The sequence below is a fragment of the Mytilus galloprovincialis genome, chromosome 13 (genome assembly GCF_965363235.1).
Source record: "Mytilus galloprovincialis chromosome 13, xbMytGall1.hap1.1, whole genome shotgun sequence".
NCBI lineage: Eukaryota > Metazoa > Mollusca > Bivalvia > Mytilida > Mytilidae > Mytilus > Mytilus galloprovincialis.
The window spans coordinates 48,013,597-48,028,528 of NC_134850.1; the positions used below are offsets into that span (position 1 = coordinate 48,013,597).

The 14,932-nt window shown below is 30.6% G+C and overlaps 2 protein-coding genes across 2 annotated transcripts in view; one reads left to right on the plus strand and one right to left on the minus strand.

Moving 5' to 3' along the window:
- LOC143056205 (uncharacterized) overlaps nucleotides 1-3,465 on the minus strand; it is a 33,608-nt gene extending 30,143 nt beyond the window's left edge. The window contains exons 1-2 of the mRNA XM_076229289.1: nucleotides 3,327-3,465; nucleotides 1,439-1,513 (exon numbers count right to left, since the gene is read on the minus strand). Coding sequence (XP_076085404.1) covers nucleotides 1,439-1,513; nucleotides 3,327-3,400 — 149 coding nt within the window. The 5' untranslated portion in view covers nucleotides 3,401-3,465. The remainder of the gene's footprint in view (nucleotides 1-1,438; nucleotides 1,514-3,326) is intronic.
- An 8,525-nt stretch (nucleotides 3,466-11,990) lies between these two features.
- LOC143056137 (uncharacterized) lies at nucleotides 11,991-13,715 on the plus strand. The gene is made up of 2 exons (XM_076229222.1): nucleotides 11,991-12,137; nucleotides 12,193-13,715. The coding sequence occupies exons 1-2, from the start codon at nucleotides 11,991-11,993 to the stop codon at nucleotides 13,291-13,293; spliced, it is 1,248 nt and encodes a 415-aa protein (XP_076085337.1). The 3' UTR covers nucleotides 13,294-13,715.
- The last annotated feature ends 1,217 nt before the right edge of the window (nucleotides 13,716-14,932 follow it).

Sequence of the window (14,932 nt, forward strand, 5' to 3'; positions counted from 1 at the left end):
TAACTATGTAAAGTATTAAGAAATTTAAAGTGTTTCGTTTAAATCTTGATTTGAATTTATGGTAGTTCAGGGGTATAGAAAAAAATGACAGAATTCTTATACTTTGCCAAAATGTTTTTTTTTCTTCAAAAAATGATAAAAAAAAAATATTGGTCACCATGCTATTTTAAGGTAAATCCAGAAAAGAGCTTCGGACGCAATAAATTATTAAACGTGTTGTTTTTTTATTTTTTCAAGGTACTAATCGTTCAAAATTTCCAAAATTTGCTTAGATTTTTCATAAAAAAAACAGGTTTTTGTGTACAAAAAGAGATATATGAGACAGAACTTTGAAATAAGATATCAGAAGAAAGGTTTTATAATATTTTTAAGAGCAGGAAAGAAAAAAATGATGTCACCGAACTTGTTTTCTTGCTACAAGTAAAAACAGTTCGATCGTTTAAATATTTATACATAACATATATGTTATTCATAAGAATCAGAGGATAAAACTGCTTCACCATGATTCTTAGGAAAAACGACTGAAATCAGCATTACACAAGTTGAAACATCAACTACACAATGTATTTGCATCGCATTTATATTTTTGTGGTCATGATTTTAAGATATCATAATAGTCTCTGCTCTATTAACATATATATTGATTTACGCAATTCCCTTTTGTTGGATTAAGTAAGGTTATTATAATAAGACCAATGAAGGCAGATTGGAAATAACAACATGTATAATTTGGATTTATTCAAGGAAATCCTCGGCTAATAATTTTCCGTTTTATAAAAAAAGGAGTTACATGAAACACTGATAATGTTTGAAGATATTATGAATCTATAATGAGATCCGTTCTTTAGCAATTATCATTTTTATCTGATCAACCAAAATGTGAGTGTTGTCTTGTTGTAATTCCGGTCATTTCTTTCATTTCAGAACTTTAATCAAATCCAAGGTTTAAGTAAAGGTTTTACACGTTAGCATTTCAAATTTATCTGATATTCGTGTGTCTCTATGTGATATCACTGTTTTAAGCTATTAGAATATTATTTATTAAGCATTCATGTCTTTCGACAATAATAAGTCTCTTTTTTGGTATTTTTTTAATTGCCTAGCTGTGTAGCTAAGCATCACATATGTACACTTAGTTTCATTGTTATTCAAAACCATGATAAAAACAATACAAAAGACATCAGCCATTGATCTCTATCAGTTTTTGAGTTTACCGTTAATTGACTGTGGTAATTTTTTGGTCTGTTTTTAAATCAAATAATCCTTCTTGTAGCGTTTTTCAGGACTATAGGAAATGTATTTTGTTCATCAACGTCCTTCCTGTACAAACGGAAGGGGTGTAAAGACCATTTGTTTAAGAAAACACAAAATAATTTGACATAGTATATTTATGATTATTATTATTAGCATTAAATAACATAAACGTTTTTATAATTACATTCCTGGCCATGATTTCTTTGTGCATGGATGGGTTGTTTTCCAGTATTGTATATATTTCCTGGTGTAGTAGTTTCTAAAATATAAAACGGTATAGAATGTGATATTTGAATAAAACTGATGTCTTGATAGTATATTATCATATTATCATCGTCATTTGTTATCTCATTAATTAGTATATTTTTTGGAAAACAACGTTTATTACTAATATTTGTTCGCCAAGATTTATAGAATAAATACTTTTTACTTCTTAATTGTCGTTGCACTTTGCAATTGTGAAGTTACGTACAGAAATATCATGATGCAATGAAAATAGTTTAGCGAAAACAATAATAAACCAGGTAGTTGTTTGATTGTGGAATAGATATCAAAGGTACCAGGATTATAATTTAGTACGCCAGACGCGCGTTTCGTCTACATAAGATTCATCAGTGACGCCCATATCAAAATATTTATAAAGCCAAACAAGTACAAAGTTGAAGAGCATTGAGGATCCAAAATTCCAAAAAGTTGTGCCAAATACGGCTAAGGTAATCTATGCCTGGGATAAGAAAATCCTTAGTTTTCAAAAATTCCAAATTTTGTAAACAGGACATTTATAAAAATGACCACATTATTGATATACATGTCAACACCGAAGTGTTGACTACTGGGTTGGTGATACCCTCGGGGACCAAACGTCTACCAGCAGTTGAACTGTGATTTTATTTAGGCTATCATAATAATAAAAGTGTTTTGTTTGAGATATTAAAATTAAATAAATTTAAGACAACACAAGGTTACAGAATGTTATTCTCTCTGTGATATACTAGAGGTACATACAATGATGTAGAAATATTTTCCACTTTTAAAGATAAGTTGCATTTATAATGAATCTTTTTCTATGATAAGTGTAAAAAAAAGAGTCCCCAAAGTATTGAGGTTCAAGGAAAATTAAGGACGGAAAGTCCCTTATCAAATGGCAAAATCAAAAGCTCAAACAAATATATAAAGAATGGATAACAACTGATATTTCCTGGCATGGTATAGGCATTTTCTTGTTAAGAAGAAAGAAGATAAAACCTGGTTTTACAGCTAGCTTTACCTCTAACTATGACAGTCGCATTAAATTCCATCATATTGACAACGATGTGTGAACAAAACAAACAGATATAATAGGTAAAAATGTCAAAAACAGCCGTCATCATTGAGTTTATCACTTAAAAAAATATTTAAGAAAGAAGCACAAATAGGCATACAGACGAAGATCTTCAGCAAAAATGAGAGACAAGAATACAAAAATTTACAACAGCACATAACACAATGACAGAATTTTCAAGTAAAGAGTTACGTCGTATGTATCAAAGAAACACAAAAAGGCAAAAATGGTCGAAAAAATACAAATTTGATCATAGAACAATAACACAATTAAAGAACAGGCTCACGTCATATGTATCAAATATGTGATGTATAATGCTATAAGAAAGGCACAGATGCCAAAAGGATATTCAGATTAAATGTCGATGCCATTGCAAAATACGAAAAACTAGTAAAAGTCAATTAACAGTATATCAAACACAATATAGAATACAAAATACTGAGCACCACAAACTTAAGAGATCAGAATGATCTCCCGTGCTCCGATCGAGTAAACAGATCATGCTCCAAGCGTGACATACTTCGTGTTCATCTATATAAAAACTATATTTAAAAGAACCAAAGCGTAAGAACCTTGCAAATAACAATACACAAATGTGAATCAAAACATCATTGCATACTATGATATATTACACGAACAACAAACATAGAAACCATTTAAGATTCCTAAATCTTGAACAATTAACCAAATAAAATAGGGTACAACATATGAAATAGAGACAAAAAAAGGTGACAAAGCAATAATATCTTACCCACTCCATGAGTATGCTGTATGAAAAAACAGTATTATAAAATAAAAAAAATTGCAATTCCATTTCAAGTACATAGCGAACAGAATGTGTCATTAATATTTCAAGAAAGAACAGTTTTTACGACGTGACTTCATTTATCTATTTTGTTAACTTTGGACCCTACCTTAAAGAGGTATTTACAACAGATAGTATTTATACACTTTTGATAATATGATAAACCAATCAACACATTTAAATCTGTTTTATAAAGTATATACTATGATTTTAAAAATGATCATTTAGTGAAGTATGGCTGGAAAAAATTGTCTCTGTGTCATTCAATATTATATATTGCCTTATCAATTTACAAATACATATAAGTACTGGCATCGATATTGGTGCATCTGAAATTTGCATTTTGCAAACTATTGTTTTCATTGTTGTTTGATGTCAAAATTATTTGGAATCTAAATTCAAAAACAAAACAGAAGATCTCACAAAACGTTTGGTCGATAAGATAAAAAAAATTAGGTTCTTTATTGTAGGACTGTGTTGTGAGAATAAAGATGTTTAATGTCATTAACTTTGCGATGTTCTATAATATTTTTGCAATCTAGTTCAAATAGGGTTTCGGAAACAAGCTTACAGTTTAAATTTGTGAGACATTTCCTATCAGAATCATACATCTAACGTAATTATTTCAAATTATATATATTCCATTGATCCCAAAAATCTTAAAAAGTAAAATAACTTTGTGTATGACAGAAAGATGCAATACTTTAGTAAAGTATTACTTATGATGCGGTTTGGTTCTTAGTTAGCCCGAAGTGTACGAGCCTTGGGTCCAATACAGCTTACATAAAAAACAGACCATGCCCAATACAGAAATAGCAATACAGAAATAGCTTATAAAAGACACTATGATATTTCTGAAACCTAAATATTTGAACCAGCGATTTATAAACACTTAGATTCGTTACAAGCTCTTTGTTAAAAGTTTAAAAAATATATATATATTCAGAATGTAAAACGTTAAATCACAAAAATACTGCACTCCGAGGTAAATTAAAAACCGAAAGTCCGTAATCAAAAGCTTAAACACATCATACAGACAACAACTGTCATGTTCTTACTCGGTACAGGTATTTTCTTAAGTGTATCATACGTCAATTTTAACATCTTTACGGCAACATATATAGTGAGTTTAACTGGTGACATTTTATTTTTTAATTTCATATCATCCTATTCATTTAGGAATATGACTAGAACAAACGATGGATTTGAGAAGTTTTTCAGTCACACCTCCTGACCTCCTGAATTTCTCAAAAAACCTGAAATAAAAACAAAACTCGTTAAAGATACGAGGTTTAACATATTGTATGCATACGCGCATTTCGTCTTAATAATACTCACGATGGCGCTCGAATATAAAACATAATTGGATGAACAACTTATATAAAGAGCTGGAGAGGTTAAATACAAATCATTAAGGGAAAAAGAGTGAACAATTCGGTTCAAACTACCTTTTCCATCTTCGTAGGTCTCTTTTTGGAATTCAGATTATATATACAGGTATGTATACATTGTCTATTCTTTCAACTTTGATAATTATTTGCAGAGACTTATACAGAGAATACTTCGAAATAATTGGCTCCATTCAATTATATTATCCATTGATGTAGTCATTTGAACCAGGGTATTGCAATGCAGATTAGAATGTTTTATAATATAAATGACATTCGTATCAGTTGAAATAGAACATTTAAATTTTCCGAAAATCCATGTATGCTGCATAATCATATCACGTAATCAATATCCGGACTATTGTTGATCGAACACTTATTCAACTGGATGTGCATGTCGTTCAAGCAAGGATAACTTCAATTTATATTTTTCTTTCGGTTAAAATCCTATTGACTTATCGGAAATTTCATTGATCAATTGGACAAGTTGAGCAGAATATGATCGATGCAGAAAGTTACAATTTAATGCTTTTATGTAATGCAGATTGAATGTATTTTTGTGGCCATAAATATGTTACTTTCACTTTCGTTTTATCTGGTGTCAATAATAAAATACTTTATAGCAACCACAATAACAATTAATGTAAATAGTCTCCACTAAAATCACATATCTACTTATTAATGAAGAAAAGGATGACTTTTGAATAAAAAACATTTAATATATTTTGAAATAAATGAAAACAAATGGTCCAATTGCATCATGCATAATAAACTTTTTACAATGTTCATATTTATAAAATTTGATTTGTTGATGGATATATTTCTCATTGGCAACTGTACCACATCTCCTGATTTTTATATTTGACCTTCCAACAAATTATTAAAAACAAATATCCACACAATGTGTATAGTATTAATATTAGAATTGATCGTCAACTTATAAAACAAAAACACAGAACCACAATTCAAGGGTTTATTTAACAAATGGAAGTTTTATACTTCAAAAACCAAAGATAAAAAAAGAAAAAACTGTCGTACCCCTGTCTTGGTACAGGCATTTTCGAAAAAAATGTTGTGGGTGAAACCTGATTTTATAGCTAGCACAACATCACAAAATGTAACTTATTGTTCGAGTTAGTCTTCTTTGTTTACCATAATTAAGGACCACTTCTTAGGTTTACGATAGGCAGATTTTCACATTTACAGATTTATAGAAATATCAGCAATACAAACAAGTGATACAAGATTGTTGCTTTGCTATAATGAAATTATCATATATCCTGTGTCGGCAGTGGGAATATGATTGTCCGTCATTAAAAGAGGGACGAAAGATACCAGAAGGACAGTTAAACTCATAAATCGAAAATAAACTGACAACGCCATGATTAAAAATGAAAAGGACAAAGACAAACAAAAGTACACATGACACAACATAGAAATCTAAAGAATGAACAACACGATTCCCATTAAAATCAAGGGGTGATATCAGGTGCTCCGGAAGGGTAGGCAGATCCTTCTCCACATGCGGCACCCGTCATAAACTTATATGTGGTAGAAAAAGTCGAATACGGAGTTGTAGAGCTAAACAAATCGAGTTCCAAAGTCAATTAGGCTAAACCAATCTGTACCTGGGGTACAAAATGTCCTAGTGTCAGGATATGTAACATTTTTCATTACTCAATTGTCTCTTAAACGCTCATAATTACATGCCGTTTTATATTTTATTGTCAGTGAATGATCATTCAGGGGGTCTCATTGAGAGATTGTCGGTACTGGTTTTCAATGTGTTTATTTAATTCTTATACATCTGATCCTTTATAAGCAAAGTTGCTGTTAAATTTTCGTGCAATAATTAACACTAATGAAGTAGGCGCCCTGTATCTTCTAAAATCTATGTCCTTTGATGGACAATTGTTTTATCCTTAAAATCATACCAAATCTTTTTATTCTTTTATTGTTACTTGTTTGGGTCTTATTGGGATATGAAACCCGTTTATTGATAATCGTTTCCTCTCAAAGTCTTGTTTTTTATCATTTTGGTACAAACTTGACTAGCTCTTCTATTGTATTATAGATTTATTTTTATCTTTTTATAGCTCTTATTTTGATTAGGATCAAAAACAAACAGTATAGATTACATAGAATATCACTATAAGTACACATTTAAATTTGAAAAATTCATTCATACTGCATGTATATCAAGTGTTCGATATATATATCTACATAGATAGTGCACTTATTAAATTCAATGTTAATTTTGAGCAGGTATTTTTTTCTTTTTTACATTGTAAGTAAAAAATTTGTATTGCATAGCATACTAATTTTCTGAAAAGACTTCTTACTTTCGGAAATTTAGTGATGTACTTTAATAGATAGATTTAAATATCAGTCATACAAGAATAACGTATCAAATCTTTTGTTATTATGCATATAGAAGGTCATTTGTGTTGCCAGTCATTACTTGGATTAAATTATCATTACTTTCGGTATTAAAGGGAAAATTTACAATTTTTAACTTATGATCTTATTATGTTCATAATACCATAAAAACTTTTTCACCAAGTTTTATTTTGATATAAAAACTAATAAAAAAGAAAATTGGGAATTATTAATTTTATTTCTTTAAACTTCCTGACTTATGTGACGTAGTTTAAGTCTTTTTGCATGCCGGGAGTGAAATAAATCTCATTTAAATCTTGTTAGTTAACCATCTTATAACGCGATTTAAAGCGCATCGACGACTTTTGGTGTATGTATTAACCAACAACAAATAAGTGATAGCCATGCAACTTTTAAAGTTAGATTGTAGGATTTATGTGTGGACTTTTGATACGAATTTTAGTAATAACAGTAATTCATACAATAAATTATTTTTATGATTTTTTTTTACAAATACTTTAATCAAACATATGAAACTGACATGATCGATAGTGAATTAAAATACATGTTGTTTTCTGACCTTTTTGCTTCAGTCCGGCAAACATTTTCTGCGTGTACTCTGGGACTACTATAACACAGTTGTAGTAGTCTCAGGTGTACTGTGGAAATACAATGGGTATTGATATGTGACACTTAGTAAATGTTGAATGCGTGGTTAAACTCAAGGTAATTAAAAGATAAGCATTATATAATTCTGATCTTTTGATCTTCATTCAGTGAATTCTAGCTGTCACGGTTGACCTTTCCAGGTGTGAACACTGACATTTCGTATGAATGATACACGGGAGACGAGTGATGGTTTTAGACACATAAATGTAAAAAAAGAATAAAACAAAATTGATGGGAGTAATAAGGTCGCATAATAACTGGATAGTCGTTGTATATTTTATATATTTTGCATAAGCTCATTTTTAAACGAATTATGACTTCTGATTACTTTTGTAACCATGAAATAATGAATTAATTTAATTGAACCAATTTATAAATAATAGTAGCCTTCTAAACACGAGTGTATGAACTAAAAATTGTACTATTTTAAATAAGAATCGGTAACCTTTAAAATATTTGAAACAACAGATCATTACCAATTGCAATTATATAATTTAGTCAATCCAAAGCGATCTTTATTTGTAAACATATTCAGGAATTAATGTTCTCATCAAAATATTTTACCTCTCACAACGCATAAATACTTCAGCTATTTGAAAAAGAAAATGTTTAAAAAATTGACAGGAGATATATGGATCTTCAAAGAATCGAATCGAAAAAATTATGAACAGATATTTTTTTCAAGTGTAAAAAACATCAACAAAATTTATACAGAATCGGGAACGTCCATATCAATAGAGTTCGTCTAACAACGTATAATACTTTGACTAACGATGGGTTTTTTTTTAAAGACAGAACGAATTTAATGTCATCTTTCCCCTTTTTTAATGTAATTATAAGTCTGTTTTAACTGGCAAGAATACTCCTAATTTAAAGCCGACAGGCAGTTTATTCTTTAAATTTCTGTTATTGAATATCAAGAAAGAAAATAAATCCCGAAATTGATTTGAAACTTTTTATACTCAATAGTTTTTCTGGAAAATGTTCACATCCCTTGGGAATAATTAGTCTACGTCCAGTTGCATATATTTTCCATGCATGTCGGAACAATTGTGATAATGACGAATTTCTTCCTTCATTCGAGAACAATCTAATTGAAATATAAATCTGTGATTTTACTATGTCCATAACTTCGATGAACCAAAGCAAGTTATGTATCGACCTGTATTTAAATCAAATTGGTTCACTTATTCTTCATCTTCTTCTCTTGGTATCTACAATAGTCTAGTGATATTCAATGACTACATACTGTTGGAATAGGCGCATACCTGGACTAGTCTATTGACGAATCTTTTACCCTAATTTACACACATTGTATGTTTCTTTCTTATGTTCAATGTACACATGTACATGTATATATTTTAAATTGCGCTAAAGTTCCATAACTTTCTATCCAGGCGTTTAAATCAATATTTCTGATATGTTCCAATCTGTCCTTCACTCTTGACGAGTATATACTTACATTTTCTCAAAGGAGTAGGTCCGGTAAGGACCGATTTTGGCCTCAAATTTCAGGTTCATCTGACGAAAGATTTTGACCACTTTTTAAATACTTAAGTGTCTATTTTATTTGAATTAATTAGTTTATGGGAAAGATTTCAACTGATTTAGTCATCAAAACGATCCATTTCAAGCTCAATTATGAAAAATCTACCAAATATGCCGAAAAATGTCACTTTTCAGATGGTTTTTGGATAAAATGGAAGTGGCCGCATCCGTGTTCATCCTCAACCTTTATATATGTAATTTATTATCATCAAATACTACTAACATTTCAATATTAAGGATGAACACGAATGCGGCCACTTTCGTTTTACACAAAAACCGTCTAAAATTTAACTAAAATGCTAGAATTGTGAAGATTTCAGTAATTTAGCATGACTTAATGGTGCTAGTACCGGATATATATGCATTGTATTGTAAAAAAAAAACAGCCCATATTTATGTAGCAGAAGCATTCTACTGTCCAATAAATAACTAAAAGTTTACATTTTAACAATTGGGGCCAAAAAGGGGTCTTACTGAACCTACTCCTTTAAAATCTACTCTTTGAAAAAATATGTAAATATATTTTTATTTTATCAAATCTTTTTTTTTCGGTATTATTTAGATTTTCATAAATAACATTCTTTACATTCTTTATAAACAAGCGTATCACTATGAGTTTAGTAATGACTAGTATATGAATTTTGGACTTGCAAGACAGAGATGTATATTATACACCTGATAGTTCAAAATGGAAAGTTACAAGTTATCGGCAGTGTACACTGATCAATACCCTCAGAAGTGAAACGATGCATGAACTTGAAAGCCCGACAGGAAATCGCTTGAATACCTGGACGTGTCACCTCACAATACCTTTGGGAGTAATACATTTATCCATGCTGGCCTGGTGATCATATGAGGGAAGATCCGAATTTATTTAAGTTTATTACATAAAAGAATTATGAACAAATTAGATTTTCGAAAACAGTTTTCACGGAACACTTATTTATGATTGAACTTTGATTTTTTAACTAATTCCAATATAAACAGTATAAAAATGACAGACCATGGTTATTTAGAAAATAATAACATTTTCCGTATCAAGTTAGTTAGTCGGATAAAACAACCGTACGATTGACAAGATATCGACACGCAATTATGACTACATCAGGTTACTGTAGTTTTGGTCCTTTGTGGTTTATAGACATATCGGGGTTTCAAAACGGAGAAGGTGACAAAATGGTCGCACGCAGAGAATTAATACTCTAAATTTAAAATCGATGGTGATCTCTTATCTAGCAGAAAAAAACATTAATATCTATGAATCTGAACATTTTCATACAGAATGGACATAATATCAATTTTTGATTTTTTGTGAAGTTTCCCTTTAATTGTTGTATTGTTTGTTAGAAATGTATTTGCATGAAATATGCTCCCAATAAGACAGAGTCATATAATTGAAATAAATCAACTCCGATTTGTGTACTGAACTATTCACTGGAAAATATCTACCAACTAGTTTATCAAAAAAACAGATATTTTGATTTATTATTATTCAATAAATTTGGTAGCTTAGAACTCACATTATGGTGTCTAGGTCCGATTTTGTTGAAAAAATCGTCTGGCTTACACTTTAAATTCTGTTATATATGGTTACTTTTCTTTATTCTCTGTATAGATCAGCTGAATGTTGATATCGTGGGGTTTCTGAAGATTATCTCTGAACATTTTACTTGAACCGTAATTGACTAAGACAAAATGAAAGATGTCCGTGTACGCTTATAGACGGCTCGAGGTACGAGTAGCAATACTTGGAAAAACGTTTTATTAATAAAGTGTTTTGCATTATTTGCTTTTCACATTGATGACGTAAATAACATAGGCAACGCAAAATGATTTGATGTCGTGAGAGAAAAAGGGTGAAAGATAGTAAGAAAGACGAGTAATTAAAGTTATGATTTTATATACCACACTATATTAAGTAATACCCAATTCTTGCTTGTTATGAAAATTATAACTATCGTTCTTAAAGCAAAAATTCGACAAAAGGTAATTGCAATTTGACTTAACAGTTGACTGATCTGTTTTGTGAAAAGGTAACAGTTGTCATGATTCCTCAATACATATCTTCTGATACCTGATTGGTGGAACACGATACGTGTTTTTCCTATGAGCGTTTAGAGACTTCTAAAAAAAAAGACATGATGTTAAGTTGACGCCATCTTTAATTGTGTCCTTACTATCATTTCGTCATTAACTTGACAATCATATAATTGAAATTTGCATGACTATTATTTGATTAATCAAAATACTGCAAGTGTTAAAAGGGGACAGAAATATTATAGAGAATATAAAATCTAAATGTCCAAGAGAGACAGACAAAAATATGACAAAAACGAAATACGAGGAAAAACTCAGACAAAGTACTACAAATCACTACAAAATACTAAAGACCCTCATCACCTTATAATTTTCTTCGGTCTGTGTATGAATTATAAAAACCGCAATATTTTTCAAGCATTTGAGAAACTTAATTCCAAAACTCGTATGGTACCTTTTACAAGAAAATAAAACAAAACAATCCCGATTAACAAAATTTTGCGTAAATGATTATTAGCCAAGTATATAGTTGATGAGGATATTTTTTTATTATTCAATGCAGGATAATTTTTGGAAACAAAGCCGGAAAATGCTAGCTGCAGAGGATTCTCTGGTTGAGAAAATTGACGGACTTAAAGTTGATGATAAATGCCAAAGTGGAACTGCCCCGAAATGTAAAGAAGGCAAGGAACAATTATACAAATATATTACGAACACAGAACAAAAAGAATCCGCGGTAAATGAATTAAAGAATGTTTTGTCTACTGAAAAGATTTTTGCTATAGATTTAGAAGGAGCAAATTTTATCGAGAGCTGGAACAATTACACTTCTTTCTATTGCTACTAGTAGCCAAGTATATCTGTTTGATGTTTTAAAATTAGGTCCAGCTACATTTGACAAAGGTCTGAAGGAGATTTTGGAAGATGATGCAATTAAAGAACTACTGTTTGATTGCCGAGAGGATTCAGATGCCCTGTGGCATTTATTTGACGTCAATCTGAAAGGAGTACTAGATATCCAGTTGTTGGAAATTATAACGCAATCTACAGCAAAAACACAGAGTGAGCAGAAAAAAAGAAACTTTAGAGATCACGAGATAATGCGCGTAGAAAGTCTCATTTCTTGTTTGTACCATTACCAGAAAGACAATGACATATTGCGAATAAAACAAAACGTTGAAAGAAAAATTAAATTCCAGAAAAACCTATGGGAAGAAAGACCTCTCTCTGATACCCTCCTTAAATACGCTGCATATGACGTAAAATGTCTTTCCCCCCTGTATGATTCACTTAAACCCGATGAAGAACAAATGAGAAGATTGCGCATTGCTTCTGAAATATATTGTAACACCAAGCGCTCAATGGTCATGAGAAGATTTAATCAATATGAACGCAATCCTTATCTACCAATTGACGTCATACCTGAAAAAGGACAAACTAGTTTTACCAAAGGCAATACAAAATGTACCGGTTGTCAGCGTCTGTTTCCACGTGATGAATTTTCAAAAAATCAATTGAGCAATGGAGATCAGCTGTGTAGAGTATGTAAAATGGTTAAGAGTCATTCAGATAGGCAATGTCCATATATAGAGCCCCGCCTTGGACCAGTTCCATATATTGAAGAAATTGAAAAGAAACCAGATGAAGATTTAGATCAGGAAGCATCAAAATTACCAATAGCAATGTCCGAGCCGCCGCATTTCGATAGGTACGACGACGACAATGATTTTTTGTATGATCATGATAATGATTATGATGATTATGATGAAAGATGGAACAATGATTCTGATGACGATCATGATCGCTATGGCAATTTCAGATATACGTACGATTGTGGACTTCATGAAATGGAAGGAGGTGATGGATCAAGTGAATTGCAGTACTATTATTAAAAACGAGCTTGTGTGTAAATGTTGCTATTGTTGTTATATACTTATTATATGTATTGAGTTAAGATTGATTTTTATCATAGTTATTTGAAGTTTGGAGAATAATAAATGTTTTATCTTTGTTTATTCAAATGTTTAAACTCTAGTTTGAAAGAAAATAACAGTTAATACTTTAGAAATTGAACTTAATTGCGACACTTAACCGATGTTTCTTTTGTAGCTGTGTACCCTTGAATGCCGTCACAAGTATGAGTTTGTTATAATAGACCGCGACAAAATGAAGTTCAACATCGCTAGCATAGCATGTCTAATAAAAATGACAATCTAATTAAAATGACAGACTATTTTAAATATTGCCACTGATTTCATTTTTTTACATACATAAGGCCGTTAGTTTTCTCTTTTGAATTGTTTTACATTTTCTTATCGGGGCCTATTAAGCTGACTATGCGGTATGGGCTTTGCTTATTGTTGAAGGCCGTACGGTGACCTATAGTTGTTAATGTCTGTGTCATTTTGGTCTTTTGTGGATAGTTGTCTCATTGACAATCATACCACATCTTCTTTTTTATATACTCACACATAATAACAAGCGATACAACTAAATATTAAATTATCTCCTGGGTGTTATCGTCTTACAATTAACTGAAACCTACAATCATTTTGGTAAGTTATTAGTAACTACACATTATTAAAACTAATCCAACCAAGTGTAAAGTTTTGTTTGTCAAACAGTCCTAGAATATGGGCGTTCTTTCTGGTCAATTGTTTTTCAATAGAACAAACACGTTGCGCATTCTTTATTTCTTATTGGGTGTTTGCATTGACAATCATGCAAGTGCATGATACAGTATTAACGATTGCCAATCATAATACTCCTTTCAACACACAGGATAAAAAAAAACTCGAACCAAATGCATCATTGATGAGAAATATTCAATCAAATATCGATTATTTATAAAAAAAAAAATTAAAAAAAAATTCGAAAAATGTGATGATTGCCAATGAGACAACTGTCCACAAGAGACCAAAATGACACAGAAATTAACAACTAAAGGTTACCGTTACTTTCCTTTTATTGCGTTTCCCTTAGTTTGTTCTCTTGATTTTTTTCATTTAAATATATCGATGAAATTTAAACATTGATTAACTACGAACTGTCAATTCAATTTATTAAATCAAAATATTCTAAAAATGAAACTGGTAATGAAAATAAATCTGCATATCGCAGACGAGTAAACAAATATTACTTGTTGTTTCATCGGAAAGCACGTGGTAAATCGATAAAAGGAAATAGTGGTATGCATGGGGTTATGTCACATGTCTTTCCATGGATATTTGAACGGGTTCGATCTTCTTTTTATTTATCATGCTACTATAGTACAAACATAGCAGATGGTATATAATATGTCCTAACCCGGAATGAAATTAAAAATTGTGCTAATTTTCTTTTGATGAAATGTCTGTTTTATTCGATCTGAGATTTTCAGACGAAAATAGAAAACAACTTTAATATAGGAAGTGTTTGTATTTGTGTAACTTTTATATTAAAGTTGTATGTTTAAAAACGTCCACAAGAAAACAGCATTCACAGAGTAGCTCTAACATTATCGTACAATAACCTTTTATTCTTTTAACTTCT

Bases quoted from the DNA above. Each gene is read 5' to 3' on its own strand.
- LOC143056137 (XM_076229222.1), top strand. From the start codon at position 11,991: ATGCTAGCTGCAGAGGATTCTCTGGTTGAGAAAATTGACGGACTTAAA. The intron at 12,138-12,192 runs GTAAATGAATTA...CTATAGATTTAG, and splicing joins CAGAACAAAAAGAATCCGCG to AAGGAGCAAATTTTATCGAG.